At 43.9% G+C, this 27,987-nt stretch overlaps 2 protein-coding genes across 2 annotated transcripts; one reads left to right on the top strand and one right to left on the bottom strand.

Moving 5' to 3' along the window:
• Nucleotides 1-1,494: 1,494 nt before the first annotated feature.
• Nucleotides 1,495-6,507, top strand: foxn4 (forkhead box N4; the record flags this gene model as incomplete). The annotated part of the gene is made up of 9 exons (XM_079270775.1): nt 1,495-1,574; nt 3,847-4,013; nt 4,594-4,709; nt 4,795-4,905; nt 5,011-5,138; nt 5,269-5,365; nt 5,462-5,669; nt 5,766-6,167; nt 6,257-6,507. 9 exons carry the CDS (start codon nt 1,495-1,497, stop codon nt 6,505-6,507), a joined length of 1,560 nt encoding a protein of 519 aa, XP_079126901.1.
• A 730-nt stretch (nt 6,508-7,237) lies between these two features.
• Nucleotides 7,238-27,519, bottom strand: acacb (acetyl-CoA carboxylase beta). The gene is made up of 54 exons (XM_079270587.1): nt 27,468-27,519; nt 25,441-26,014; nt 22,793-22,925; nt 22,555-22,693; nt 22,343-22,452; nt 22,148-22,229; nt 21,953-22,051; nt 21,748-21,857; nt 21,507-21,617; nt 21,207-21,416; nt 20,945-21,115; nt 20,688-20,849; nt 20,439-20,602; nt 20,039-20,189; nt 19,828-19,931; nt 19,663-19,744; nt 19,433-19,578; nt 19,194-19,344; nt 18,975-19,109; nt 18,588-18,734; nt 18,318-18,506; nt 18,125-18,225; nt 17,922-18,010; nt 17,698-17,822; nt 17,501-17,614; nt 17,207-17,320; nt 17,026-17,115; nt 16,821-16,939; nt 16,306-16,329; nt 15,617-15,745; nt 15,414-15,513; nt 15,219-15,326; nt 15,057-15,113; nt 14,622-14,663; nt 14,292-14,507; nt 14,011-14,166; nt 13,658-13,861; nt 13,413-13,568; nt 13,211-13,333; nt 12,854-13,123; nt 12,625-12,722; nt 12,376-12,496; nt 12,174-12,284; nt 11,247-11,390; nt 11,022-11,142; nt 10,843-10,939; nt 10,652-10,748; nt 10,428-10,563; nt 10,152-10,329; nt 9,916-10,028; nt 9,627-9,781; nt 9,309-9,479; nt 8,855-8,991; nt 7,238-8,384 (listed from the first exon to the last, which is right to left on the bottom strand). The coding sequence occupies exons 2-54, from the start codon at nt 25,992-25,994 to the stop codon at nt 8,258-8,260; spliced, it is 7,293 nt and encodes a 2,430-aa protein (XP_079126713.1). The 5' UTR covers nt 25,995-26,014; nt 27,468-27,519; the 3' UTR covers nt 7,238-8,257.
• Between the last annotated feature and the right edge of the window lie 468 nt (nt 27,520-27,987).

Raw genomic sequence — 27,987 nt, 5'->3', positions numbered from 1 at the left:
CACGAGTGTTGTGCCGTTGCCGCCTCCCGCTGCAGCCCTCCCGGCCCCTGCCCTCCCTATACGCGCCTCCCCGGCTCGTTTTCCCACTGCTGAGAGGAGCAGGACGCGGCCACAGCGGCGGGAAGCAAATTATCTACAAGCACTTCCCTTGAAAAAAAAAAGTTCACACTCACATACACAGATGCCACCACAAGTAGCGACTCACATCGTTTTAGACCTGATCGAGGGAGCTTACTATCGGAATAACCTGACAGGAGGATATAGTGGAGCAAAACGGATATATTGTTGATTCTTACTTTTAACACAGGTGATTTGCTGTTGCTTTTATTGCGCTTCATCTGGTTCACCTTTTTTTGAAATACTTTGTTTCCGTACTACCGTGTCTAAATAGCATCAACAGGATTCAGGCCTGAGCGCGTGTATTTTGTGTTTTATTAAGTTGTCTGTGTGTCACTGGAGATACACGTGATGGTGTAAGACAGACAGGGAGCCTCCTTTTATAATATAATCTCTTTAATCATCGTATAATAAAAGGACTACAAAGTCCGGATGGAGTACGACCTGACTTTGAATGCAGCAGCACACTTGTTGGAGGAGCGCACCACGATCGCACCATACAAAGTCACCCCAGAACTGAGAGAAAAATAAAATCTCAACATCTCTACTTCTGCACTTGCTGTGGGAGGTGTGGATGTTGTCGCTGCTGTTGACAGGCTATGCATTGACTGCAGCTGTCAAACTCATGGGATCCTCCTGCCCTCCGAGCGACTGGGAGCACTGTTGAAGTCTCCACTGCGCATGTCTGAGCGCTGGACAGCTCCAGAGAGGGAAATTTAAAAACGGTTTTTGGAGTATCAAGTACAACACAGCGAAATACAGTACGGGGGCTCGCGACCGGTTCAAACATTCTTCAATATCATCCAAAACAGGTGATTCTTTGTTATTATTTCTCTCTTTCCGCATCAGAGTCTTTGTAAGATTGTTGTTGTTTTTATGAAAATATTGGCATTTTAAAGATTCAGGATTTATACTTACAAAATAATTTCTCTGTAGGCTAAGATACAAACCTAAGCTGATGTGACCAAACTGTTGTGTACAAATTTAAACTGAATGCTTATTCAATACAAGCTATTTTATTCTATGCATTTTTATGAAATTCAATTAGGGGATCAAAAAACATTCAAACTGTAAAATGGGCTTCAGCTACAACAAAGGCACACTGATTGTTTTAGAATATGTCCATTCTTGTGTTTAATGTTCATTGAGACTTACATTTGAGTTTAAAATGTTTTCTTTTTGTGTACTATTTTTCATATTTTGGAAAATGAACATGCTGTTTCATCATGTTTATCAACAATTCCAAGATAAATATTCGTATTGTGATCATTTCTTTCACATAGCTTGTTTAGCTCAGTTTGAGGACTCACTGGGCAGATGACCTAAAGTGTGTTCATTACATTTATTTGATTGCAGTGGTACCACATAGCCCAGGAAATGATAGAAGGTGGAATTACATCCAGGATGTCAGGAATAATTGAGAATGCTGGGCATCATCCGTCTCCACAGGACTACAGGTACGACTTGTGATTTGAAATGTTCAGTTATATTAGGGCTTCCAGCACTAAACAACTAATTATTGTATTGTCATATTGTCAAAAACACTCAGGATCAAATATGTGATGCCTCAATAGATAAAAGCATATTTTGTATTAAACAAAACCCTCTAAGGTGTTTCCCAAATGGTCATGGTAGAAGCTGTCTAACCCCACTATGTTTAAAAAAGGTAGATGGACAGCTCTTTTTGTGCATGGGGGGTTTCATGAAAAAGGACAGAGAGAGAAAAAATCCTGAAGAATGAATGATTTTCAGTCTGAATGGATCTGTCACAAACCATCAGCTCTGTTTACACTCCCGCTGTCGGCACACGGAGAGCCTGAGCCTCTTGGTCTGCCGGCTTGGGGGGAGACGGGCGCTCTGGGTCACCAGTATGCACAAGTGGCTCCCAATTAGAAAAGGAGGGAGGCAGGGAGGGAGGGAGGGAAGAGGAGGAGGTGCAATATTAAGTGTTGTTAAACCTCTGGGAAGGCTCGGAGGATACATGGAGACACCAGCTCAACATGTTCTGCATCAGTGAGCAATTTCTATGCTGCTGGTATGAGGAAGGGAGGTGGGAATACCCCCCATGCAACATCTATTTGTTTCTATTCTATTGGGAATTGTTTATGGCAAATTGCAACCTTTAGTATAGATTTGTGAAACAAAGAGTGAAAGAACAGCCATATCAAATATTGTAAATAGTTATTGTACTTTGAATTTTTGTTAAAATTCTAAACAAAAGGGGAAAAAAGTCGCATCAACATTCAATTAGTCAAAGACTCTCCAATTATTATGCTTCAACGTTATTTTCTACAGTTTGTCAGAAGTGAAAGAAAACTCCCAGCAGCAAGGTAGAGAAAAAGAAAAAGAATGAGAGCTCCAGCTGAGATATTGCCACACTAACACGCAGGGTGCTGCAGAAAGGATGATCACTCTAAATCATTTACTGGCGCATGCAAGGTGTTCCAGGACGTGTGCTGCTGATTTCTGGCTGCAATGATGTCTCTTATTCAGACGGCAGACACAGAGCCCTGACCTCAAACTACATTTGCATCCCCCCCCCTCCCCCCTCTGGCCCGGGAGGGGGGTGATGGTGGGGGGTTGGGGTGAGGATAGAGGCTGGAAAGGGACAGGGAAGCAGATGGCATCCTATTTGTCCCTCTTATGTGAGGGCTGTCATTCCAACAGATTAATGCAAGGGCTGTGCAAAGAAAAGAAACGACAGAGACAATCAAGGAAGGGTCTGGGGAAGACAATAGAGCCACGTGCCACTGGGCAGATTTGTCGTTTGGCACACAATAGGTGATCATTTTTCAATAGACAAGGCCAACTGTTGCAGGCAACATGTGCTGCTCTCCCATGTTTCAAACGATCTCATGCGTCGTTTACTTATGATTCAGCCAATGGTGAAAGGCGAGACTGTGGTCACCTGACACAGGGTTGATTTTTTATTAGGAGATGTGGTTTGTGTGTGTATGGGGGGGGGGGGGGGGGGGTGAACTCCTACACTGTCCACAGACCCTAACTGAATAGCATGTGTTGTCATAGCGACCCCAATTACTAAACCCTCGCAGAGTAAATGTGTGTGTGTGCAGAGGAGACTGGAGAGGATTCAAGAGGATTCCTCTCTTTTCTTTTCTTTTCTTTCTCTTTGAGACTCGCCACATAAAAGACGGAATGACTGAAAGCTGATTGGTGCTGGCAGTGCACTGGTTAAACAGAAATTCTACATTAAATCCAATTTATAGCACAGCGTTCATAAAATTATGGGTTTTAAAAATATATATTCTTAGGTGAAACATAAAATACAACAAAAGATTAAATTGTTATTTTGCATTTATTTTTATTTTGAAAAATGTGTTCATGGTGATCAATAAAGCAAGACGAGTATTAACTGTGGGAAAAACAAAGTGTCACACCTAGAAGAAGAAAAACAATCTCAACAGACGATTTACTGTGAATGGAAAGCTTGTTTAACTCCCTCATTGTTGATTAAAACTGTCACTGCTAAATAACACTTGTAGATAATCTACTTATGGTAAATCCTGGATGGCATGGCTAATACGCGGCTTCACTGAGCAGCTTTCATCTCTGTTTGCCCACATTCAGACTCATTACAGTGGTTTTGACTTTGAAGGACGGAATCAAGTGTTTAGATTTAAATTCCACTTGTCGTCTGTGTGTGTCTGAGCTGACAGACGTGTTAACCTCCTCCCCCCTCCTCCTCCTCCTCCTCCTCGTCTCTTGAAGGCTTCTGACCACGGACCCCTCCCAGCTGAGGGAGGAGGACCTCCCTGGGGACCTGCAGTCTCTGTCATGGCTCACCTCTGTGGATGTGCCCCGGCTACAGCAGATGGCTGATAGCCGAGGCCACAGTAACGGGCCCTCCCAGGGCAGCTTGTTGGAGCAACAGACAGGTGAGAGGACAGGGAGGGGACAGTGCAACATTCAAAAAAACGCATCATCTCTCTGATTGGATAAATCAGCACTGCCTGGATTCTTCTGTATTTCTGGCCTCTGCAGATAAAAACAGTTTTATGGCAAAAGATAATGACCAATGGCCGCTACAATATTGATGTTTTTGCCATTCGGAACTGTTCTTCACTAAAACATAGCACAGTTAACCTCAGAGATTAATCAATTTGGATCGTTTTTGTTGTGGAGATTGAGCTATGAGCTTTTGCTCACCTTAATATTGAGCTCAACAGATTTAAAAAAGACGGCATAACACAATGAAAGTGTTTCTTATGAGACAATCCAAAGACCCCATACTGAACTGTGAAGAAAGAAATGTTAAAGTCTGTAAATGTAAGCTTCTTATACATGCTATTTTTTGGTATTAGGCTCATTCTACTCTACTGTACAGCCAACATTTTCAAACCCAAGATATCACACCATAACTCTCTGGATGACTCGAAAGCACTCGGAAAAAAAGAAAAAAGATCTGATGAAGTTTTCAGTGAATCTTAACAGTAATCTGGCTGCTCCTCATCACAGCTCAGCTGAATAACATGTCTGCGATGACAGCGGGTCAAGGCTCCATGCTCCACCTCCAGAGCAACATGCAACACAGCCCTCTGGGAATCAGCATCATCAACACCCACAGCGGAAGTGTGAGTTTTAACAGCAATGTGAAGAAAAAAAAGTGTACGTGTTATGTTTTATAGAGTTGATTGACAAATTTGATCTGCTTCACAGATGTCTCCATTCTCCATGAATGGGATGCCCTCTCCGGGATACCAGTGCCCTACCTCAGTCTACCAGACTGCACCCCAGCAGGTGTACTCTCTCACCCAAACTGGACAGCAGGTACCAAACGCTCAGCCAGTAAAGTACCGTGCTCTTATTTTTGTTGGTAAATTGGTCAAGATGAATAAACGCAAATGATAAAAGGGCCTTATTGTTTTCTCATAGTGTTCAACTGGTGGGCTGTATAGCAATGTCTCTTTCAACAACCAAAGCCTCTTCACGCAACCTCGTCTGGCTCCACAAGAGCAGGAGCTGCGGCCCAAGTCTTTTCCCAAACCAATCTATTCCTACAGGTCAGACCTCACTTATGTAGATGAAATATATTAACACCCACAAAATCTTCTGAATTATCTTTAGTGTGTTTCTCCTTCTCTGCTTTGAATTACTCTCAAATAAAGATTTCTTTTGGGGATTTCTTTTCAGCTGTTTGATTGCCATGGCTCTGAAGAACAGCAAAACTGGCAGCCTCCCCGTCAGTGAGATCTACAGCTTTATGAAGGAACACTTCCCTTATTTCAAGGTATGACACTCTATAAACATGACAGAGAAGGACTGAAAGAGAAGGTGTATGTAGATAAAGAGTGTGACTCATGACACACCGCTTCTCTCCTTGCAGACCGCACCCGATGGATGGAAGAACTCAGTCAGACACAACCTGTCCTTAAACAAATGCTTCGAGAAAGTGGAGAACAAGACGAGCAGCTCATCCCGTAAGGGCTGTCTGTGGGCGCTGAACCCTGCCAAAATTGACAAGATGGAGGAAGAGATGCAGAAGTGGAAACGCAAGGACCTCCCAGCCATCCGCCGCAGCATGGCCAACCCCGGTTAGAAATTCATTTCTAACTCCTCCTAAAAAAAAAAGTCTTCCAAATCTGACATCACCTTTTAACTTAGTCTGAACATTTTTGTTTTTCCTGCAGATGAGTTGGACAAACTGATCACAGACCGTCCGGAGAACTGCAGACGTAAGGCTTTAGAGCCCGGCATGACCCGTCTGCCCAGCTGTCCCACTGGCCTCACGCTGCCCGTCTCAGCCCAGATGCAGCCTCAGCCGATAGTCACGCTGTCCCTGCCCTGTTTACCCATGCACCACCACCACCACCACCACCAGCTTCAGGCCCAGCTCCACGCTCAGGCCCGCCTGTCCCCCATGTCCCCTGCCCCGGCGCAGACACCTCCGCTCCACACGGTTCCTGACCTGTCCCACAGTCCACTCACCCAGCACCCCAGCAAGCCGCCGGACGATTTCTACAGTGTGCATGGGGATACACACACAGAGGTGGATGCGCTGGACCCTAGCATCATGGACTTTGCCCTTCAAGGTAAATCTATTTTTTGACGTGTTCTTTGTTTGCCATATAATCAAAGTGTTGTTCCATCAGCACACTAACCTCTCTATTGATCTGCCCAGGTAATCTGTGGGAAGAAATGAAGGACGACAGCTTTAACCTGGATGCTTTGGGTACCTTCAGTAACTCACCCCTCCGACTATCAGACTGTGACTTGGGAACAGCCAACCTGACTCCCGTCTCCACTGGAGCAAACCTGCAGATGTCAGACGTGCAAGTGACGGGCCTCTACACTTCCTACACCTCCCAGGACCACCTGTCTTCTCAGTACATGGGCGCACCGGCCAACAGCAAGCCCATCGCCCTGATATAAAGCAGCTGAACTGTCTCCTGCAGATTCATCCTGATTCCTTCAGCTGTCTGTGGATATCTGTGGACGTCAACTAAAGAAAACTGAGGTCAAAGTCTGATTTCTGGTTTCTTTCGTGCTTCGAAACGTACAAATCACACAGATCTTCTACAGTCAGCTGGGAACTACTTGGAGAAGGATGTTTGAACATCATTTCACTTGCGGTCCGCAAGAAAATTGCTCCAACTAAAACTGCTGATGTGTAAAAAGTGTGTCAGACTCTTAATATCTAGCTTTGCCGAGCGAAGACTCAAAGCCTGTGTGAGTACAGAGACTATATGGAGATGTACGTGTAAGTTAGCATCCGGCAGTTTTTCTACTGTTCACTCTGCGTTTAAAGGCCCAACCATACTGTAGCCCCCTGCCTCTTGTCTGTTGTATTGTGCTAGACATTGTTGCTGTGATGTTTTATTTATATTTATGAAAAGGCAGCTGGAGAAGGTGATGACTCTATCAATCTATTGCTGTATATATTTGAATGTTTCAAATTGCTATCGCCACAGAAAAGCTTTCTTTCGACTGTATTTACCCACTTCATTCCAAAATGTGTGCCAACACTTTGAATAATCCAGATTTTACACATTATTGTTTTACACAATGTGATTAACATGCCTCAAAGTCAGATGTATATTATGTTCATTAATTTGATCATAATGAAAATCAAATGGGTGAATAAAAGATTGTTTTGCCAAAAATATATCAATGACATTTATTAACAAACAGTCTTCAGTAGAATACAAGACAGAGTTTATATACATTTAAATTAAATGTCACTGTTTTGATCAAAGGAGAAGCAAATTAGGCCATCACTTGGGCAACCACTTTGGCGATTATTGTCCAACCTGAGTCTTAAGAATTACTGCATTATATCAGAGATATACCAACAAAAATGAAAGAAAAGCTCAGAAGTATCGCATAAAGTGTCGCAGTATCTCCTATCATTCATTACATTGTCTTAGAACACAAAACACTACAGCATAGACACACACAAACAGGCTGAAAGGGACAGTGAAAAGATGGACGGCTGAGTTGGACGACTGAGTCCAAAATACAACTTTTAGAAAAAAAAAATCTTAATCTGTTCTTAATTTGCATTTCTGCATTACAATACTGGTAAACATTTTATCTTTAGTCAATGCAAAAATACTCCTTTTTTTTGTTAGTTTTACTTGAGAATCGATCAAAGAATTGATCAGACGTCCGAGCTACATTCAAAGTTTAACAGCAATTCTCTGTTTAATACATTTAACGGAATATGACAACCATCGCCTAAATATGGAGTCTCCCGCTTCATGAAGCTCGTGCAACTCTGGCCTCAATAGACTGAACAGACCTAGTTACACTGTCACACTATTATGTGCAAATACAGCCCAATGAAATGTGCTTTACAGTCATAGCTTGTGAACTAGAAAGTTCCTGGACCGAGCAGCTGAAATGACTGACCTCACAAATGTAAAAGACAAACTCTTTGTCTGCCTGTCACTCAAGAGAGACGCGGATCATGGCGTCCATGCAAAGACGCCATTCACCAGCAATGTTTACGACAGACAGAGCACTGTAGTGGTTATGTGATCGCTGAGGAATAAGTTACTTTGTGCTCTAAATATACCCCCAAAGAAATGCAAATTGTCTACCTCTTTACCAATACAGTACAATCAACTAGAGCATCATTTTTTGTTCTTTTTATTAATATAACCTGTGGAAGCTCCGCAGATTAACTGGTGCTGGTGCCGTCCATAGTTGCAAGCAGGTGTGAGAGCTTGGCCCTCTGGGACGGAGTGATATTCTGGCTCATGTGGATGATGCAGTCCATGGCTACGTCAGGGTTGGCCTGCACCAGGCTGGAACACAAGAGGAGTAATTCATTGTGCAGGAAATGCAGAGACAGTGAAACTGGTCTGCAGTATATTCTGTAGTTTCTGCGTAAGAGAATATGACTTGCATGTATGTCAGTGAGGTCTCAAATATAGGATGGACTCAACAGCTAAAATATGTGAGTCTCTTTGGTTTGTTTTCCATAAATGATTTAAGATGAAGCTATCTGGTCAGTGTAGCTGTCGTGTTATGTTCTTCAGGCCATGTGAGCTACACATGACCACACTGATGGAGTGATTGTGACTCTATTGGCACGTACTTTACCCATCTATGTCCACAATGTAGCTCTGTAATGTAACATTGCACAGCTAAAATCATTTAAAGATTCATTAAGATGTGACGTGTGGCTTTTTGACATTGATGAGATTATATAAGATTAATGAAAATAAACCCACATCAATAGGTCACAACAATTAGTGAGAGTGTGTCTGCATACCTGCGGATGTGTTTCAAAGTGTTTTCCCTTTTCAGGCACTTGATGTTCTCTCGGATGCCTGGTCGTATGCCATCCTCCTTGGTTAAATGCTTCTCGAGCCACTCAACGACCACTTTGTTATTATCCCAGAGGTAGGCCTGCAACGGCAGACAGAAGCACCTTTAAATCTTTGTTCAGTTTTAACAATGAAGCACTCAAAAACAAAAGCAACCACATATTTGTGGGCCGCAGGCAAAAACTGCTACTGGATAGTTGTATTGGCTTTTAAAGACTTACAGTACGCAAGTGTTAATGATGTTCACAGTAATTAACAAGGCGGAAAAGTAGCATTACATGACAACTATGTCACGCAAAAATTCTCCCATGACTGTAAAAATAAATTATGATTAATGTCTTTCTTTTTGCAGAATTCAACCCATTAGCTCTACAGCTGTCTCTGACTGTCATGACATACCTTGACTGTTCCTTCCGTCTCAACAAACCAGCGTCGAAGCATGGACTGCATGTGTCCATCACTGAGGTCCTTGTTGGCCTGCAGGATCTCACGCTTCACCACCTGCTCCAACAAGAGCCGACGCAGACGCCAGTAGAAGAAGGTCCGCGCGTTCTTCCAGTCCAAAATATCCTGTCAAGAGTTCAACTACAATTACTGCCTCACAGTTGTATCCCTCCGCCAACAAGTTGTTTTACACAAGTTCATTTTCTGCACCTAATGTTACACACATATTGCCAGTCATAAACATCAGAGTGTTCATGAAGTGCACACACTCACATTGATGACACCCTTCTCCTGCATCCTCCCCGGGGTGTCATGGAGATCTACAAACTGCACTGCCACCTGGTGGTAGATGGGCAACAGGAACTCCTCCCTGGCTTTGAGCTTTGACTCCAGTTCTTTGCACCGTTTGTCAGACAGCTCTGGGGAAGCTGATGGAAACAGAAGTGAGCGATTGAGCGACTCAAAGACTTGCCAGTAAGGTTATGAACATCCCAGGCATATGGAAATTAAGAGGAAAATAAATTGAAGAGGTGTAGCGGGTTGAGAAAGAAATAGCCTTTACCAAGCTGCTCAACCAGACTAGCATAGACTGAATCGAGTCTTCTCATGGTCTTCAGTAGGTCCTTCCTCCTGTATTTGATCTCCACTGTACCCTCAGCTTCCAGCACACCACCTCTGCACACAGAAAGTACAACAGGGAGACAAAAAAAAGGCTGGTTATTCTCACAAGCACACCTGTTGCTTAGGTTGGGAACTCAATAGAGTAACCATTTAAAAAAGCATGATCGCTTGATGTACCTGCTCTCCCTGTCTGCATAGAGCTCCATACACAGTGGGTTTATGGTGGGGTCTATCACTACCCATGATCCTCCTCTCAGCTCAGCATGTGGTGGGATGTACACCAGCACCGGCTGATGGAAACCACGCAGGGCGTCCACGATGTAGGCGCCAAACTTCAGTATCTGGTCATACATATCTGGGAGCAAAATGGGCATGAACAGATTTTTTATTGAATAAAAATAAACTCCTGAATGTAATGCAGTCTCTCTGCAAAGTTCAGTATTCATCTGTTACCTTTCATTCCAGCAGAGAAGCCCCTCCAGTTGGCAAACACCATGAGAGGAAGATGTTCACGGTTGAAGTCACAAATGGCCTGAGCCGTTTTGAAGGCAGAATCTGGAAACCACACCTGGCCCGCCTGCTGCAGAACCTGACACGAACACACAAAAACACGAGTAGAGGTGAAGCACTGTGACGTAACCCGTTTAAACCATAAACATGTGGTGACATTTACTCACTTTAGATTCTGAATCCAGGTTTGCTGGATCAGCTGGGACAGTGAACTCAACTGTGCGTGTTTCAACGGCGATGACACCCAGGGGAATTCCTCCTAACCTGTTTTTATTCAACAAAGTTATTAAACAGTTGAAGTGTAAGGTTCTACAAAAACAACACAACAAGCGTGTACACTGAGTGCAAACAGGTTTACCGTGCCCTGCCCACTACCACCGTCTGAGCCCAAGACTCCATTATCTCCATGAAAGAGCCGTGGTCGAAGAATCCACTCTGCCAGGAACCTCTCACCGCTAATAACATTAATGCAGACAAAAAAGAAAATGAACCAGGCTGTTGACTGAAAAAGATGGCTTATGACATGTTGACACTCACTGGGGTGAGGTCTCCCGGCCAGCATCCAGCGGGGGTTGTACGGTGCTTTAGTAGGAGTATATTCAATCTCTCTGTCTACTGGATCTGTAGACGATATGATGGGCACAGGGGAGTGTTTGTTCTGTAAGGAGAAGAGGAACTATCGTTGGTGATCTGAAGGGTTGGTCGGATACTTTTATAATCCTAAAAGTCACACCACATGAACTTTCAGATGTTCAGCGAGACCTTTGGCATGTAGGAGAGCCACTGGAGGATGGTGAAGACGCCCTCAAAGTCATCTGGCACGGTGGTGTGCGTGACTCCATTATTGTGCATGATCTGGATCCCTCCCAGCTGGTTGTTGGATGTATAGACCTCTCTGCCCAAAACCTGCGCAGAAACAGAAACTTTAATGACACGGTCAGGAACTTTTTTTAAACTGACCACAAATGGACAAGTTCACATCAGCGGGCCTGCAGCATTTCATTTATTACTGAAGCGTTAGATTAATAATACTATGCAGGTACAGTATAGTTTCTTTGGGTCTTCTTCTCGCTCTCAGGTGTTCACCAGCTTCTGTTCCTCAAGCTGCTCCTTTGAACACCCCCGTACCTGAAGTCACCAGTATCCATTCAGCCCACAGCAGATACCAACAAAGTAATCTCTCTTTTCATTGGCTCTGTTTACAGCATCATTTAACCTACGTTTTGCCAGTAGGCAGATACAGTAGGCAAAAAGAAGGCGAAGCAAAATATCCTTTAACATCCCGGGAAAGCATATTTCTAGCAAACAAGCATTTTGCAATTTCAGGAGCAAACCCTGAAGGACCTACGGCATCGGAAAGAGTGCTGGGCCTTTGAAAATAATTTCATATAGTGGCAGAGATGTGGAATTACAACTTCCAGATCCTTCACCTGATGCCATTTGGTCCAAAAATACTTTTTCCCCCATAGACTCATATTAGGAAAGAGACGTCTGTAAGCGGTTAGTGAATACATTTTATAAATCATTAGCTTCTAAAAGTTGTAAAATGCACAAAAACCTTTCAAACTTTTTTTTGCTTCATGCACCACTGAGCAACCTTCATACAAATGAACTCCTCCAACGCTGTGTCCAGTTCTCTTTAGACACTTTGAATATGTTCCATTCATTCTATTTGTTCACCAAACTAACCTTGTTCAGAGCACCTGCCCCAGTCAGGATAATGTGAGAGTTTTCCACCTGAATCACTCTCTGCCCCAAACGGACCAGATAGGCTCCAATTCCAATAGCGCGACAAGTCACCTGCAAGAGCAGGAAAAGTGACTCGCGTGATAACGTCCCCGAGGATCACATATGTTCTTCCGACTCAGAGAAATCAGATCCACATTCTCACCATACTAATTGTAATAATCTCGTCATACGCCTGAGAGGATTCTCCAGCTATGGTGCCAGAACCACGCAGGTTCTCAACCCCGAGACCGTTGTCCTTCCCGATGACATCAGTGATGATGTACCTGTAACATGATGAAGACCATGAAGGACCAAATCTCTATCATCTCACAGACACAAGTTAAGGGTGTCAGTGATATTTAAACCAGCCAAAATGTTCTACTTCATGAGAACAACCGATGATTTGTCGTACCGGGACTCTCCCCCTTCCTCTACGTGGTGACAGTGAACAGCGTTGGTGGAGCTGATGCGAGTGTAGTCCTGCGGGGTCAGGTAGAGGTACTTGAAGCCCTGCAGGGAAATGGAAATAACTTATGATAAGAAATGTAAAACCACACACACATATTGCTACACTATTTCCTGTGCTCAGTGCCTCAACTTGTGTGATGTAAATATTAGGAGAAACAAATTTCAGGGGTCACCTTGTAGAGGTCCGTGGGGTCGGTCCAGGCCACCTGGAACATGTGTTTGATCTCTTCAGCGAGGCCGATGCGTGCTCCACTGTTGGCTGCAACGTAAATGCGGGGAATGCCCTCGGCCCGAGCCAACTCAGACGCTCTGAGGAACAGCTCATCCTCTTGAGGACCAAAGGAGCCGATCATGTGAGTGATGTCATTGCAGATGACGATGATATCTCTGCCTTCTGGGTACTCTGGAGTATTCATCTTCATCCTGAAGGCAACCATTCCCACCTGGTGAAGAAGAGGTTTTAGTGATCATCAGCATCGGCACACTGAGAAAGCATGAACTAACATGAATGCTTTAAAAAGACGTCCTACATCATTGTCTCCAGGCAGGCGGTTCATCTGCACGAGTCGGCCTTGAGGGTCCAGAACCAGCTCGGTGCACATTAGGACGTCTTTAGGGTATTTGTCCCCTGGACCCCACAGCTTAAACAGTGCCTACAGGATTACTTTAAGTGTGAGTCAGACATCTTATGAGCAACAATTAAATAAACCTAATTCAGTGAGTGAGCAGTACCTGTCTGAACATCTCAGGGAAGTCATAGACGTATGTAGTCCCGAGAGTCTGAGCCTGGAAGCGTTTGGCCTGCAGCAGGTCTTTGGTCACATACGGAGTGTTGATCAGCATGCCATGCAGAGGACCGTGCTTATCGCCATATGACTGGAACATGATCTGGAAAGGGAAATTAGTGATTCATTTGACCGTGAACATGCAACCATAAAACAAATCTCCTGCCATATACCACAGTCCACTGTCCTCACCTGTCCAGAACTTGGGTTGGTGACCTCCTTGTACAGGCTGATGTCCAAGTAATAGCCAGACTCATTCGTGAGAAACAGGCGGACAGGAATGGCATTCCCGGTTGGTGTCAGACGGATGTTGATCTTCAGCTCAGCCTGCAGGACCCGCAGCTTCCAAAGACGGCTGCCGTAGCGCATCACCATGGAGCGAACGGACTCCTCTATCTGAGGGTCCCAAGAAGAGGACAAAGACCACGGAGCGATAAAACTGGCATACACAAAGAAGTCATATAAATGTCGAAGTAATCCTAAAAAGACATGCAGCCATAATTAATAATACTTGTAGTGGTAGCATACACGTGCTGGACACTGACTTTAGAGGGGTCCATAATGACGGTGGGGACGAAGTTGAGGAAGATGTGGTTGCAGTCTGTGCGGACACTGGTGTTACTGAAGGCCACCTCCAACTCATCCATGGCCTCCAACAGTAGACGTTCTCCCTCATTTTGAAGGTATTCAAAGGAGGCTTCCTGGTTGTGTATAAAAAGAGATTTAAATCACCCAAAAAATCTGTAATCAGGCAATTATAAGTACTAACGATGTCTATTTTTCTTCAAAGAATCAATAAACTGCGATTTCCAGTTGCTCCACTAACCTTTGTAATGAGATCAGAGTGGCGGATAATAGCTCGTATGAAGAAGCGGTAGTCTGTGACTTCAGCTCCCTCCTGAACACGAGCAGCACCGAGGTACAGCTGCATCTTGTGGTTGGCACAGGGAACGGCTGTCAGGTCAAAGTTCCTCATGCGGTTGAGCTCCAGCTGAAACGCTAAAGCCGGCTCCAGATTACGGTAAATACGATCCTCCTGGAACTGAGGAGAGAGACGCACATCATCGTCTCCTCAGACAGCAGCATTTCAGCTCGTCACCTAACGGCGATCTGATCATCAATTCTACAATTACAGGTTTTATGAAGAAAAGCTTACCCCATCTCTAGCTCTGAAAGTGAAGAACTTGGGAAATTCTCTCTGTTGAATTGACATATTCAAATAAAAATAGTCAGATAACAACCAAGTGTATTTACACAGTAAATGTGTACTTGTTGAAAGCAGTTGCACTGGGAGCTTTACTGAACACACTGAGTGCAGCTGTGGTCATGTAGCACAATGCGGCATTACCTCTAGTTTATAGACAAGACAATGATTCACATGAGAGGACAGATACATGATTATGTTAGATATTAAGTTAAATTATTGTTAATGGAGTAGCTAGAATCATAAATGCAATGCGGGTAACAACATATATGTAACATTTTTCCATTTCCAGTATTAAAAATGAATATCAGCCACGTATTTGCTCTTTTATACGATTGATTAATGACTCAGTTACATCACAGTAACAACTAAATTGTGTGCATTTACCGTCTGTGCAATCAAAAATGTGATTCGCCTGATTCCATATTCAAAGAGAACAGCTCGCTGTAAAAACAAAACAACACCAGGATTTTTTGATTCAACATTAATAAAACTGAAACAACAGCTCACATTCATAAGGATGTGCCTTGTGTTAAGAAGCTAGCTGACCTTTGAGTGGGCAAAGGCGGTGAAGGCTGTAACCAGGGAATCGTCGTCTTTTGTGTCTGCTGTTTTTATGGACACGTTAATGATGTGGATCGGGTTTTCCCTCGTGTTCTGTAGGGGATGAGGGAGAACTCGGTGGCTGTACCGATACAGATGAAAACAGCCTTTTTAGTGATAAGACAGTGACTCAGCGCTCACCTTGAAGTTCTCCTCCTCAAACAGACCGGAGCAGGACTCTGAGAACGGAGCACTCTCCAAGAGTGGTTCTGCAAAGCTGGAGAGAACTTCATCAAAATTCCTGCGAAAGAAACAAACACATCAACATGCTACTTGTGATCAACACTATCTTTTCCACTAATACAGAGGAGAGAAAGGAAAATTACAAGCAAGTTAAAAGTGACCTTTTGAAGTCGTCGAAACAGTGGAAAGCCACCATGGCGCCCATGCGCTGGCAGGGGGGAGAAAAGGCTCCGTCCATGAAGAGTTCACTGCTCTGCCGCCTCATTGATCCACTCACTGGCACGGGAAGCCTGACAAAGAGACACACAGACAGTAACAGCAAGACTGAACCACTGGATGACCACATTGAGAGGTTCGCTGAAGCAAAAGAAAACACTGAACAGCCAAGATTACAAATATGCATACAGAGAGCAAGGTCTGATCACCCTCATATCCAGTTATAACTACACACATTTGATGGGCATATTTAATGTATGGAATTGACAGGAATTATGAATTGTTGCTATCCAGAGCAATTGTTACTGCATCTGATTGGGAGTTGCAAATTGAAGCAGCAAAGACTAATGCCTGAGAGTACAGGCTCTCCATTCGGCAGCAGTCAACATAATCTCAGGCGTGACGTTTCTAAGAGGAACACGGAACAAATAAAAGATTAACCTCTCAAAAAGCTCAGTATTGCAAAGCAACAAAAAAAAGAAAAAGAAAACTGAATTAAGAAGGACTTGAGACTTTAGAGGAGTCCTGAAGCACATGTTTCTGGTTTCATAGGACAGAAGGAAAGAAGCAACACAGCGCATTCTGCATGCACACGATCAGGTGGTTTGGCTGGTTGGGAGGAGCTTTACTCTACCTGTTGAGAGTAGGGTTTCTCCCTCTGAAATCAGATGATTGACAGGTGAGTATTAGCAGTGGATGATCGAACTGTACCTCTACCTCAAGGCATTGTGATTCGATTAAAGCACTAGATGCTGTGCACAATCACACTCATGTCCAGTGGGTAAAAGCATTCTGCATTCACTGTTAGCCATTAGCAGTTACAGCAGCAGTTTATAGGCTCTCCACCTGCACCACTGAACAGGACAACTATTCAATTTATGTTTGTTGATCTTTCAGGTCAATGTCATAATGAAGACGGGATGGCTGAAGGAGAGTAAAATAATGTTTTGTAAAGCCTGGATTCATCTATAAACAGCCACAGAGTGAGGTATTATTCTACAGAAGCTCCCACACATTGTGACAACATCACAGCCTGATAGCTGGTATCTGTACAGTTTTGGAAGTGGGAGGGATTCGCCAGTAATTCAGGCAACAATGTGTTATTTAAAGAGTCTTTTGAGTGTCGTACAGTGGAGGATTTCTTTTTACCTGTTCGGATGTGATGACGGCAGCATAAACTGGAAGTCTACAGCGCATGTTCCGTCCTGCAGCTGGTGATGCTGGATGCTATTCAGCTCATAGGCGATGTAACCTCTGCGCACATACACCTGAGAGTCAAGACAAAACAAGAGATTATCACGACTTAAGAAATAAAAATGCATAAGAAAGGAAAGTGTTAATACCATGACAGTACCTCCAAGGCAGCCATGCAGACAACTTGGTTTGAGTGATAGAAGAAATTGGGCAAAACGTCAAAAATTGAGGTTTCAGAGAGAATGAGTTTCTGTGCAAAAGAAAATAAATATTAATTTGATATTCAAGCTGCTAAAAGAACTGATGATTACAATGAAATGTCTCCACACAAGGAGACTGACCTTCAGGTTTTCTGGACAAAACTGGTGGCCGAACGTGTCAATGGCTGACAGGAAGATGGACTCCACCTGGTTGTGCCTCAGTTCATATGATGGTAAATGGGATGCAATCAAGACCTACGACACATTTACAAATATAATATCAAATCCATACAGATGGAATGACCTGGTCTTAAAAAGATGAGGGTCTCACAAAGTATCCAACTTGAGGTATCCAGTCTTTTAGCCTGATTAAACACATTTGAAACAAACATAATAATATTTAACTGACACTTAGCTGGCGGTTTTAGACGTTACCTGTCTGGCTCTCAAGGCCACCTTTGAGTTCTCCATCTTGCTAAGCTGCGTGAGCTCGTTCAGAATGGCCATGACCTCATCTGCTAGCATGGAATCCCTTGCACACAGCTGGTCCTACACAGTGCACAAAGTGTCTTTCACGAAAACTTCAGTGTTGAGGATTGTGTCACTTATGCGTGGCAGTTTTGAGGCCTTACTATGAGCATTGTGACGAGGACGTTCTTCTTGGAAACCTGGGCGTGAGAGAAGATGTACTCCAGCACAGGGCTCATGTCCGGTTTGTGCTGCTCTCGCAAGTTGACAACACACTTGTCGTAGTGAGCTGTTTGTGAGAACAAGAGTACAATGACGTTAGCGATGACAAACAGTCCTTGGTTATTAAAGAAAATGACTCATCTAGAGTTTAATGTAATAACGTCACCTTGTTGAAACTGTATCTCTACTTGCAGGTATCTCTTCAGCAGATCGAGAACCACAGACTTCATGTAACCCCGAATGCCACTGCGGTACCTGGACCAGCCGCATTCAGACATGTGTCAATCAATGCGATATTGTTCCAAACGCTATGTATTACTGCTGTACAATCTGCATCTGACAAAAAAAAAAAAAAAGTATGAAACTAACCTCTGTACCAGCTGAACGATACTCTGAGTGTTCATGAAGAACACCTCTCGGTCAGGCTTCCTCTGCAGGGTTGCTGCATGGCTGTCTAGAATATTTGCAATCTGGACGAAACAAAGAGAAACATCATCCGATTACATTAAGAACGTGCACAACTGCAACCAGCAACATGTCCCCGTGCGTCAGCGTCACGCACCCTTTGGCTCGGGAACTGGCAGAGGACAGAGGTGATGTTGCTCGCGTACTGGGCCATGACTTTACGGATATTTTTCTCCACACTGGGAGGAATGCGACTCGCCAAGCTCGTCATGATCTCCTGGAGTTCCAACAGCGGCAGCGAGGGGTCCCTTAGGGTCTTCATCAGGGTAGCCACCCACTGTTTCAGCTGCAGACATGAACAGGTACATATGATTAACACCGATGACATCATTTAAAAGTCTGTAGAGGCAGAACGCCTGCTGTGTACCTTGTTGCTGAAGAAGGGCTCTTCAAGGCAGTAGCCGGCCATGACTTTCATCAAGTTTTCCAGCACACAGTGAAACACCTGGTGAAGCTTTTCACCAACAATGGGCAGTGGTTGCTGCGGTGGCAATATGGCCGTGTTGAGCTCCACCTATGACAGGAGGTGAAAGCAGGAAAGAACAGATTCAAAATGAAACATGGGACACAGGATAGAATTATTTGTTTACCAGGTAAAAGTTCCAATAAACATTTTCAGAGACAATGCCAAAAATTTTACACTTTTTAGCCAAGACCTGAACATCACAATAACATTATAAAGCGGTAGGAGTTACAAGGCACAACTAAGAGAACACTATGTGCAGATGGTGTTATATGATTTCCATTAATTTACCCGATGTATACTGCTGGGGTCATCCAGGTCTACACGTGCCACCACGCAGCCAGGCTTCAGAACAGCTCCAGGTCTCTTGACAAAGTGAACGCAACCAGACTGCTGCACCGTCAACGTCATCACCATCTTCATCACCTGAAACCACAGCGCAAAACAGCCAGTGAACAAAAATACCGCATGCCTCAAGAAATCTATTTTACCAACATCTGTCCCACTCACCTCAATCTCTGCATAGATCGCTCCTGAAAAGACGTGGCCTCCATCGTCTACCACGTACTGCAGCAGTTTACCGGCAGTGGGCGACCTCAGCACCGTGGGATCCTTCTCCTTGTCAAATACACAAGTCTTGTTGCCAACAGTGATGCGATATCTGTGGGGGAGGATGTGGTAATTCAGAGAAAAACTCGTCAAACAAACAAATGAAATGAAACTAGATCTACGGATTCAAGAGCACTTGCCTGTCCACTTCCTCCTTCATGTAGGTGATATGGCTGCTGCCGTCATAGGACAGCAGGAGGCCCCCATCACTCAGCCTGTGGACGTCTATCTCAATGTTGGAGTCGTTCATCATGAGGACAAAAGTTGTTGGGGATTCGCGAGCAACCTGCCGGTAGCAGAAGTGATAACGTATTTGATTAAAACAGGGAAGAGTCAAACAAGGAACGTGTGAAGGGAGTAAAGCAGATACCTTGAGGCAGAACTTGACTCCTTCATATATTAAGTCCACACGGACCGAGTTGAGGAGAGTGGCTGCAGGCAGTACTTGGCCTCTATGGATGCATTCGTTTTTAATAGTCAAATACATAAAGATACAGTGAGAACTGCAGTGAGACGTGAATACGATTCGACTGACCTTTCAAGTGAATGCAGGTAATCAGACATGCTCTTTTGGAAGCTTGCATCAGCAACATGCAAAGCCCCACAAACAACACCCAGCATGGTATCTGGTCTCTCCGCCTGTAGGGAGAGCATGTGGCTTCATGAGACAAACAAACGACCACAAATTCAGTGAACGACCACTTAGCCGTGTAGCGATCTCTGGCACAAGGTCATCAGCCTCCTACCTGCACTTTCTCTGCAATGAGATGATCCAGCCAGCTGGTGTCGATGTCATTGTTTCTGAAGCTTTCCGTCTCTAGTAGCTTAATGAGATATTCAACCGTGGTCCTGAAGTCACCTCTAATGGACAGCTCCTTCAAAGCCACCACCATGTTCCTGAAGCACATGGCACATATGACAGCTGATAAACACCTATCCTATGAGATTGGGATTTTTGTAAAAGTATATTGCATAGAAGTCTTCTAAGATGTCATTATACTATTGGCAAGTCATTGCAGTTTCCACATTGTTGTATTACATCACGGGCAGTTACAACATTAGGGCGATACTGGCTGTTGACCTGAAAGCTTTAATTGTTAAAGATTAGATATCTCAAAATCAGAAGAACTAAAAAAAGAGGCTTACGAGATGGCTTCTTCGCGGTTCTCTCCCCAGGAGAAACAGTGTCCAAACTGGGAGTCTGCAAATTCATGCAGGCCTCCAGTTGCCCCCACGCTGAAGTAACCCCAGACGTTTTTACTGCTGCGGAAGTTCAGCTCCTGCACGGTGCCAGAACTGGGCTTGAACCCCTGTGAGAGAGCACGAGGGTGACGAGTCAGTGTTGCAAATCAAAAGAACATAACAAAACGGTGTGTTGGGGAAATTGCGGTCTACCTCATCAGGGTTCTCACTGGTGATCCGTGCAGCTATGACGTGCCCTCTTGGACTTGGTATGCATTCTGGAGTCTCAAAGTTAATCATGGTGTCCCCCCACGGAGTTTCTCCGTAAAGCAAACGGATGTCCTTAATTCTATGAAGGGGGATGCCCATCGCAATCTGTGGTAGATGAAAAAAACTGTTAAAAATGGAAGAACTGGAACAAGATAGTTACGTATTTTGTTCCTGTGGTTCGATTCTTCTTTTTCTTTTACCTGAAGCTGGGCAGCTGGCAGGTTCACATCTCCGATCATCTCTGTACAGGGGTGTTCCACCTGCAGGCGAGGATTCATCTCCAGGAAATGGAAACTTCCGTCTTCAGAGTAAAGATATTCCACAGTACCTGCACTCACATAGCCCACCATCTTGGCCAATCGCACAGCATACTGGGCCAGAAAGAAGAGACCGAATGTCAAGTTTTAACCAGACAAGTTAATTACGGGGGTGAAAATAATACATGCAGTGATGTAAACTAACCTGTTCCATTTGCTCGAACGTTGAGGAAGCAGCTATGGTGGCAGGAGCTTCCTCTATGATCTTCTGGTGCCTTCTCTGGATGGAGCAGTCGCGTCCAAAGATAGAGATGGCGTTCCCGTACTCATCAGCCAGTATCTGAACCTCAAGGTGTCTGGCATGCTGAGCCAGCTGCATGATGAAGATAGGCGAGCCGGGTACCTCTGTCTGAACCTGCACTCAAAACAACAAATCATCAACATAGCTGTCAGAATTACATCAAATTCAACTGTGTAAAAAAAGGGGGTGCAAATCAAATCAAACCTGTCTGAAGAGGCTTGGAAAATCCTCAGAAGTTTCTACTTTTCGAATACCCTTTCCACCTCCGCCTTCAGAGGCCTTGATGACAACCGGATAACCAATCCTTTCAGCCCCCTGCAGAGAAACACCACATACAATGGAATTTAGCAAAAAGATTCTTCCGTGAAGGGAATCATAATTTAGGTTAAAAAAAAAGAAGCAAATGTGAAGATTTTGTTATGATGACTTTGCTAAATATACTCACTGCCAGTCCATCGTCTACATCAAGAACACAGCCCTTTGAGTAGACCACCGGAGGAACACTGATGACATTGCCCAGCAACTGGTCATCCTCTTCCCAGTCCACTCTCAGGCCTGGAGCAACACACACATGCAAAGAACATGAATACACTGACAAACACAGAGTAGAGTTTGTGTGAACTGAGACAGTGCAGGAGGAAAGTCATCACCTGATCCGCTCCACGGCAATGTGGGAATGTCAGCACTTTGAGCCACAATGGAAGACGCCACCTTATCGCCTAGAGCCCACATGGCCTTACTGGGCGGGCCTGAGAGGAAATACAGTCAGTTAACAATGAGACAAGTAAACACAATTCAATTAAATTCTGTGGTTTCAAACTGGATTTTTTTTTTTTTTTTTTTACCTAAGAACCATATTCCTGCTTTGTCCAACAGATCAGGCAGTTTGGGATTTTCTGAGGCATGACCCCAACCAGCCCAGACGGCCTGTTGACAGTGATACACACAGACACGTCATTTATCCATTTGATTACCAGGGAGGCAAAGTCAAAGGTGAAAGAGGTTACAGACCAGAAAGAAGGAAAAGGGTCAAAGAGCACCTGCACTGGGATTCTTTTAGCGATGTCAACGATCAGCTCCACGTTGGCGTAGTTGTTGTTGTTGGGCCCACCGGGTACAGGCACATAGTGGTCTGCCATTTTAATGTATTCTATGAGGGAAACGAGCAACGTAATATGGTACGATTAGGATATGATGTGATTGGGGATATCTTCTGCTAGATAATAACAATGAGCATCGTGTTCACAATGACCTGCATTAGCTTTCAAGTCTTCGGGAGTAACCATGACAACAAAGCGGATGGTCCTTTCATTACGAAACATTTCGTAGGACCAGCGGCGGACCGAACGCATGCATTTGACTGCAGCTATACCGTTGTTAGCGATCAGCACCTGCAACAGAAACAGAAAGCACTTGTGTAGCCTGAAGAAATGGTCATTGAGCAATGAAATACAGAGATAAAGTTATACAGGAAGGACTTTCATTCTTACTTTTTCGATGACGCGGTTGCCACCAAACCGGGTAACAAACTCAGCAGGAGAGGCCACGGTGAAGTCCCTCTGTAGGTCCATCTTTCTGTGTTTACGTCCTTTCTTCACCAAGTGAAGGCCAGACATGCTAGGCCTGGAGTAGAAAGGTCATGGTTAGTTGTCTCCTCCAACCACACAGCAAAACACAATAACCTGCGTGTATTCTGTTGCATGTAAAAGATGAAACAAATATCAAATAATCCAGGAACCAGAAAACAAACTATACAGCAGCAACAACAGCACTGAAAATCAAGAACCCAAGTCCATCCTCTACAGGCAAAGAGACTGTGGACCAGTTCATGTATTTAAGACCTTCAAATCAACAATGTACAACTCAGCTATTTATGACAGAAAATAGGTCCACGCTGTTGCCCCTGTCTGTCTGATGTTGACCAACAATAAGAGACAATAAAAAGGTAAATGTGTCATCAGCCTGATGCATTCATACAAACTTTACCTGAGCCCAATCACGCAACGGATGTACAGAAGTAATGACTGATAAAACATATCTGATACGACTTTGGTCCGGGGTTAAGTGAAGTTGACCTATAGCCTTCTCGTTTTACCGCAGTCTTAACAGAGGACTATAATCAACAAGGACTATTGGCTTATGTCTGCATAGTAGTCAGTGATAATAATTATCAAGAGAGTTCAATCGAGTCTACAAGTGTTTCCTTGCAGGCTCCATTATCTGGCTGTCAATGTAATCATCTAATCACAGAAAAAACAGCTGAAGCATTTTGGTTTTACGATCACATGCTACATTTTTATAAAAGGGGATCATTGCCTCTGGTTTACTGACATGCGGACATGTTTGACTTCAGATTCTTGCGAGATTCAAAAGTGTATTTAAGTCTCTGACCCGTTCGTTTCATTGTTGGAAATCCTTTATAATTTAAACAACAGCTGTATTACAACACACATAATAAGAGACATTTTCAACACTGCTGAGTTTAAGGAAACAAATGCGAAGCAACAACTTGAGATAATGTCACGTACCACGATTATCAGCTGGCTCGAACCTTGTTCATTCCAAAGTCTCATTGCAATTGCACCGCAGGTCATCTCACAGAAAGTCTGTCCCATGTTGAGATATCACTGAGAAACACCTGCGTTGCATCAGTGAGCGATGTTGTGAAGTTGAAGTGCAACTTTTTCTCGGCCAATATGAACTTTAAACTTTACTGAACCAACCGAGGAGACTCCATTTACAAACCTGACTGAGTCTTGTTGGCATATTTCGGTCCTGCTTCATAGTTACTGTGGTCGTTTTTACACTTCCCTCCTCGAGGGAACACATTGTCGGAGTGGGTTTTTTATTTCTATTTCCTCAAACCCTTGTGTGCAAACACAAGCTGTGCTCGGTTACTTAACAACAGTAAGACCACACGAGGGATCCTCCCTGTTCACAAAGTGACTCCCGTATCTATTCTACTTTCGTACAAAGTCACGACGCATGTTTCTCTTGTTTCTGCAGCTGCAACGTAAAGCACGTGATACATGTACACAATAAACTATGCAGCACAAGTGTCAAATTACAGAGAACGGAATCCAACTTTAAATAGCACTTACCTTCAGAGACATGGGCACAAGTTGAGACACTGACAGCCGTTTCCCTCCATTATACGGTCTACTTTAACACCTTTTAGTGGTGAAACTAGAATTTAAAATCAAAGACAAAAACAAACCGCTACAAACTGCTTCCTCTCATGTGCTGCCTCCCTTCTCCCCTCCCACACTTGTAGCGAAATAATCGACAGATCCTTGTGACAGATCACAGGCTGCTTCTTCGAAATATACAAAGAGGCAAGGCCGACGTCAGGACAAAAGTGTCCCTTCTACTTCGTTTATAAAAGAAAGCAACTACTATCCAAGCAAAGTCTGTAGCCAAAGTTTTTTGGCCATGAAAAGGGTGAAACCTTTGTACAAAAAGGATCTGTTTTCCATTAAACATTTTTCACAAGTGCATCTTCTTCTGCGACAAAACGATTCCTCTGAACTGCAGGAAGATGATTCTAAGGATTAGATTTGGGGAGAGGAAGATCTCTTACCATGTTCTCCTTCATGATGCTTCCTACAAGTGCTACTAGCACACATAGCTTTAAGCATTTGGGGAAATCAATCCAACTAAGCATGTCAAGCTGAGCATGTAGCTGTGTGCACCAAACAAAAGAAATGTTTAAGTGTCTTTTGTTTGCTGTGTTGGAACCTAGAGTCACACCACAGTTTTCAAAGTCGTTCGGTGCAGGCTCTTGTCCCAATAATAGAGTCGGGGGTGTTTGGCGTGCGACAACAGCGCAGGTCAACGCCACCCAGTCAGGTGATAAGGCACAGCTTGTGGCGACAGGGCAAGTAGGAACATAACAGCCCGTCACCAACGTGGCCACGTGTTTGACACACATATTTTGAGAAAATACATCCTCTGCCAGACCTTAAAAAACAAGCCAGTTCATGTAAGTCCCTCAGACAAAGCGTGAGAGAGATGCTTCTTATATCACATGCCAGAGTTACAACTTCTAGACAAGGTTTTTCCCCTTTGTGTTTCGCTGAAAACATGCTTGACCCTAGAGAGCTGACATTAAATCAATGCTATAGAAACAAGGTCTTACTTCATGCCTGAGGAGCTGGTCTGTGGCCCTGCAGAGGACACCTGCTGAGGAAAAGGTTTGGGGGCGTAGGTTGGTGGCAGAGATGCACCGCTTGGAGGTTTAGTGACCAGAGGTTCGTCGTCTGAAGAGTTGTCCTCCGATGCTCCGAGAATGAACTTGAGGCGAGCCCTCGCCTCGGGCTCTGAGCTCAGCATTGGCACCTTGGTTTTGGGAGGTTTCCGGGTGTTCGTTTGCAGTGATGACTTTTCTGAAGTTATCTCAGAGGACGCCTGCAAAACCTCAGTGTCCACTGCTTTAACTTCAAGACCCGCAGAGGCACTGCTGGCCTGAGGACTGTTATCCTCATTGTGTGTTGAGATAGTAGGATCCTTTGACAGGGGATGTTCGCCTGGATGAGAGGATTGTGCAGCGGGCATGTCCTCCTCGGCTGCAGGTGGACCGCAGCCAGACGGAGATTCCTCTCTTTTCACGGGCATTGCTACCGTCTTGGTATTATTCCTCCACAGTCGCAAAAATATCCATAGGATTAATCCCAAAACTACCAAATGGAACATTTACAGGCATTCCGCTGAGACTGCAAAAAGAGCAAAGTGGACATTATACATCATACGAGACTTATCACGTAAGTGGGATATCTCTTTCACCCCACGTGGTAATAACAGCTTCGGTGGCATTAAAAGTGACTGTTGACTGATACATCTAATACATATTACATTACATTATCATATAACAGTGACAGCATTGCATACTTTGTCCACTATAGAGTTTAGTACAGTAAAATGTCTCATTCAGTCTTTGACAAAATTCACCAACAACCACTTTAAAGGGATCCTTATCAAAAATGTCTGTTTACGATAAGTGTTTAAGTAAAAAATCGGTCAATACATAATTTACCAGAATTATTAATTCTCAAATATCAAAGTCAGCCTCATAAAACAGTTGGACCTCGATTTAGTGACTTTCTGTGATAATGCTATTCCAGCTGTCTGTGCATTATTGTAGTCTAAAGAGATTTCCTTTGAGGTGATCAGAAGGCAGAAGCCCTCTCAGGACAGAGGCATGCTGGGTCATTTGAGATAAGCTCTGTGGGTTACAGTACTTTCATACTCAACTTTATCAACAACAGCTTTAAATCAAGATAGCTATGCATAACTGCATGGTATGCATGGCATATAGCTACACCAGTAGAGTCTGTCAGGCTACCTTCCACAGCCAGTGTCCAGTAATCAGCCTGTTTGTAACAGCTGCCAGGAGAGACAAGCATGGCTGCTTCATATGGGGTAAAGGTCAACACTGACGGTGCGGCACAAACACACAAACAAACACACAAACAGCATTAATGAGCATCCAAAAGCACAAAAATAAAAAATCAAGGATTATATTAATGTCTGTGTGAAACAAATATGGATTATTTGTGTCAGCTTGAATCTGTATTTCAAATGAAAATGAAACATTAAAATGAATTGAATGCGAGTCAACACAGAGACAAGGAGGCATTCGTCCTCTGGAGCCACTTTGACTTTGACAGAAACACCATTTCTTCATAAGAATAGCAAACGTTTTCATTTCATGTGTCATATTTTTTTTTAACTCAGTTCTTAGAGTACTGATCATTTAAAATAAATGCTAGTGACTCCACTCCACAACAAAAGGAGATAATGGTAGTGTGGTTACTTTAGCTCCATGCTGACCTCAACCGACCGCCAAATGTAAACAAACTAAATGTAGGCTTATCAGCTGCAAACTGAACTCAAAACAAGCCAGTGTGCGGTTATTTTTCCACAATAAATGATCAACTAACAACTACTTGACGAAGTTCAGACAAAGCACGATGTTCAAGTTCGTCAATTCTGACAGAAAACATTTCATTTGTTGCCATGTTTTTGCTGGACAGGAAAATCCACCTGCTCTTCAAGATCAAACATGAAGACAGTTTCTGTGAACGACATAAACCTCGGGTTTAAATGACTTAAGATAACTTTTAAAAGCGGTATTCACGTATAAAAGCATCATTTAATTACTCTCACCACAGCTACCGGGCAGCACTGCTCAGTCGTTGTTGTTGTTGTTGCAATACACACCAGGCTAGCGAGTTAGCTGACAGCCAAGTTATTCTGATTGAACTACATCCTTCAATGTCTAATTATCTCCATCGAGACCTCACACTCCGCACCGCTGTTAAAGGTTTAACAGTTTAAATAACGTTCCTGACAGCAGCAGGAAATGTCACTGCCACCTACCTCCAGTCTCTCTTTCTGCCTCCCACACAGTCCACAACATACCAGCTCCTTCCTCCTCGCTAGGGTGGTAAACATGCGCAGGAGGGGCTTCAAGCTCCTCCCAGGAAGGAAGAATCCTACCGAAGATCGTGTCTGTTACACGTGTTTCACTCTGTGGTTAAAAACATGGATGAAATAAATAACCACTTGTTTTCCGGTCTGTAAATAGCAGTCGGTCCCTGAAACTTTAAAATGAGAATGAATGCATTTACAATGAAAATGTGATGAATAAGAGAAGGCAAAGGTGTCCATGGTTTAAGGTTGCGGG

The sequence above is a fragment of the Melanostigma gelatinosum genome (genome assembly GCF_949748355.1).
Source record: "Melanostigma gelatinosum genome assembly, chromosome: 6".
Taxonomy (NCBI): Eukaryota; Metazoa; Chordata; class Actinopteri; order Perciformes; family Zoarcidae; genus Melanostigma; species Melanostigma gelatinosum.
The sequence above is the reverse complement of the archived record's forward strand: the minus strand, read 5'-3'. Positions and strand labels throughout refer to the sequence as shown.

What these genes read in the sequence shown, in the direction of transcription:
- acacb (XM_079270587.1), bottom strand. Translation starts at nt 25,994, where the DNA reads ATGTTCCATTTGGTAGTTTTGGGATTAATCCTATGGATATTTTTGCGA. An exon ending in TCCTCGTCACAATGCTCATA is followed by an intron (nt 17,615 to 17,697) that starts GTAAGGCCTCAA and finishes TGCACTGTGTAG; the next exon opens with GACCAGCTGTGTGCAAGGGA. An exon ending in ACCTGGATTCAGAATCTAAA is followed by an intron (nt 10,564 to 10,651) that starts GTGAGTAAATGT and finishes TGTTCGTGTCAG; the next exon opens with GTTCTGCAGCAGGCGGGCCA.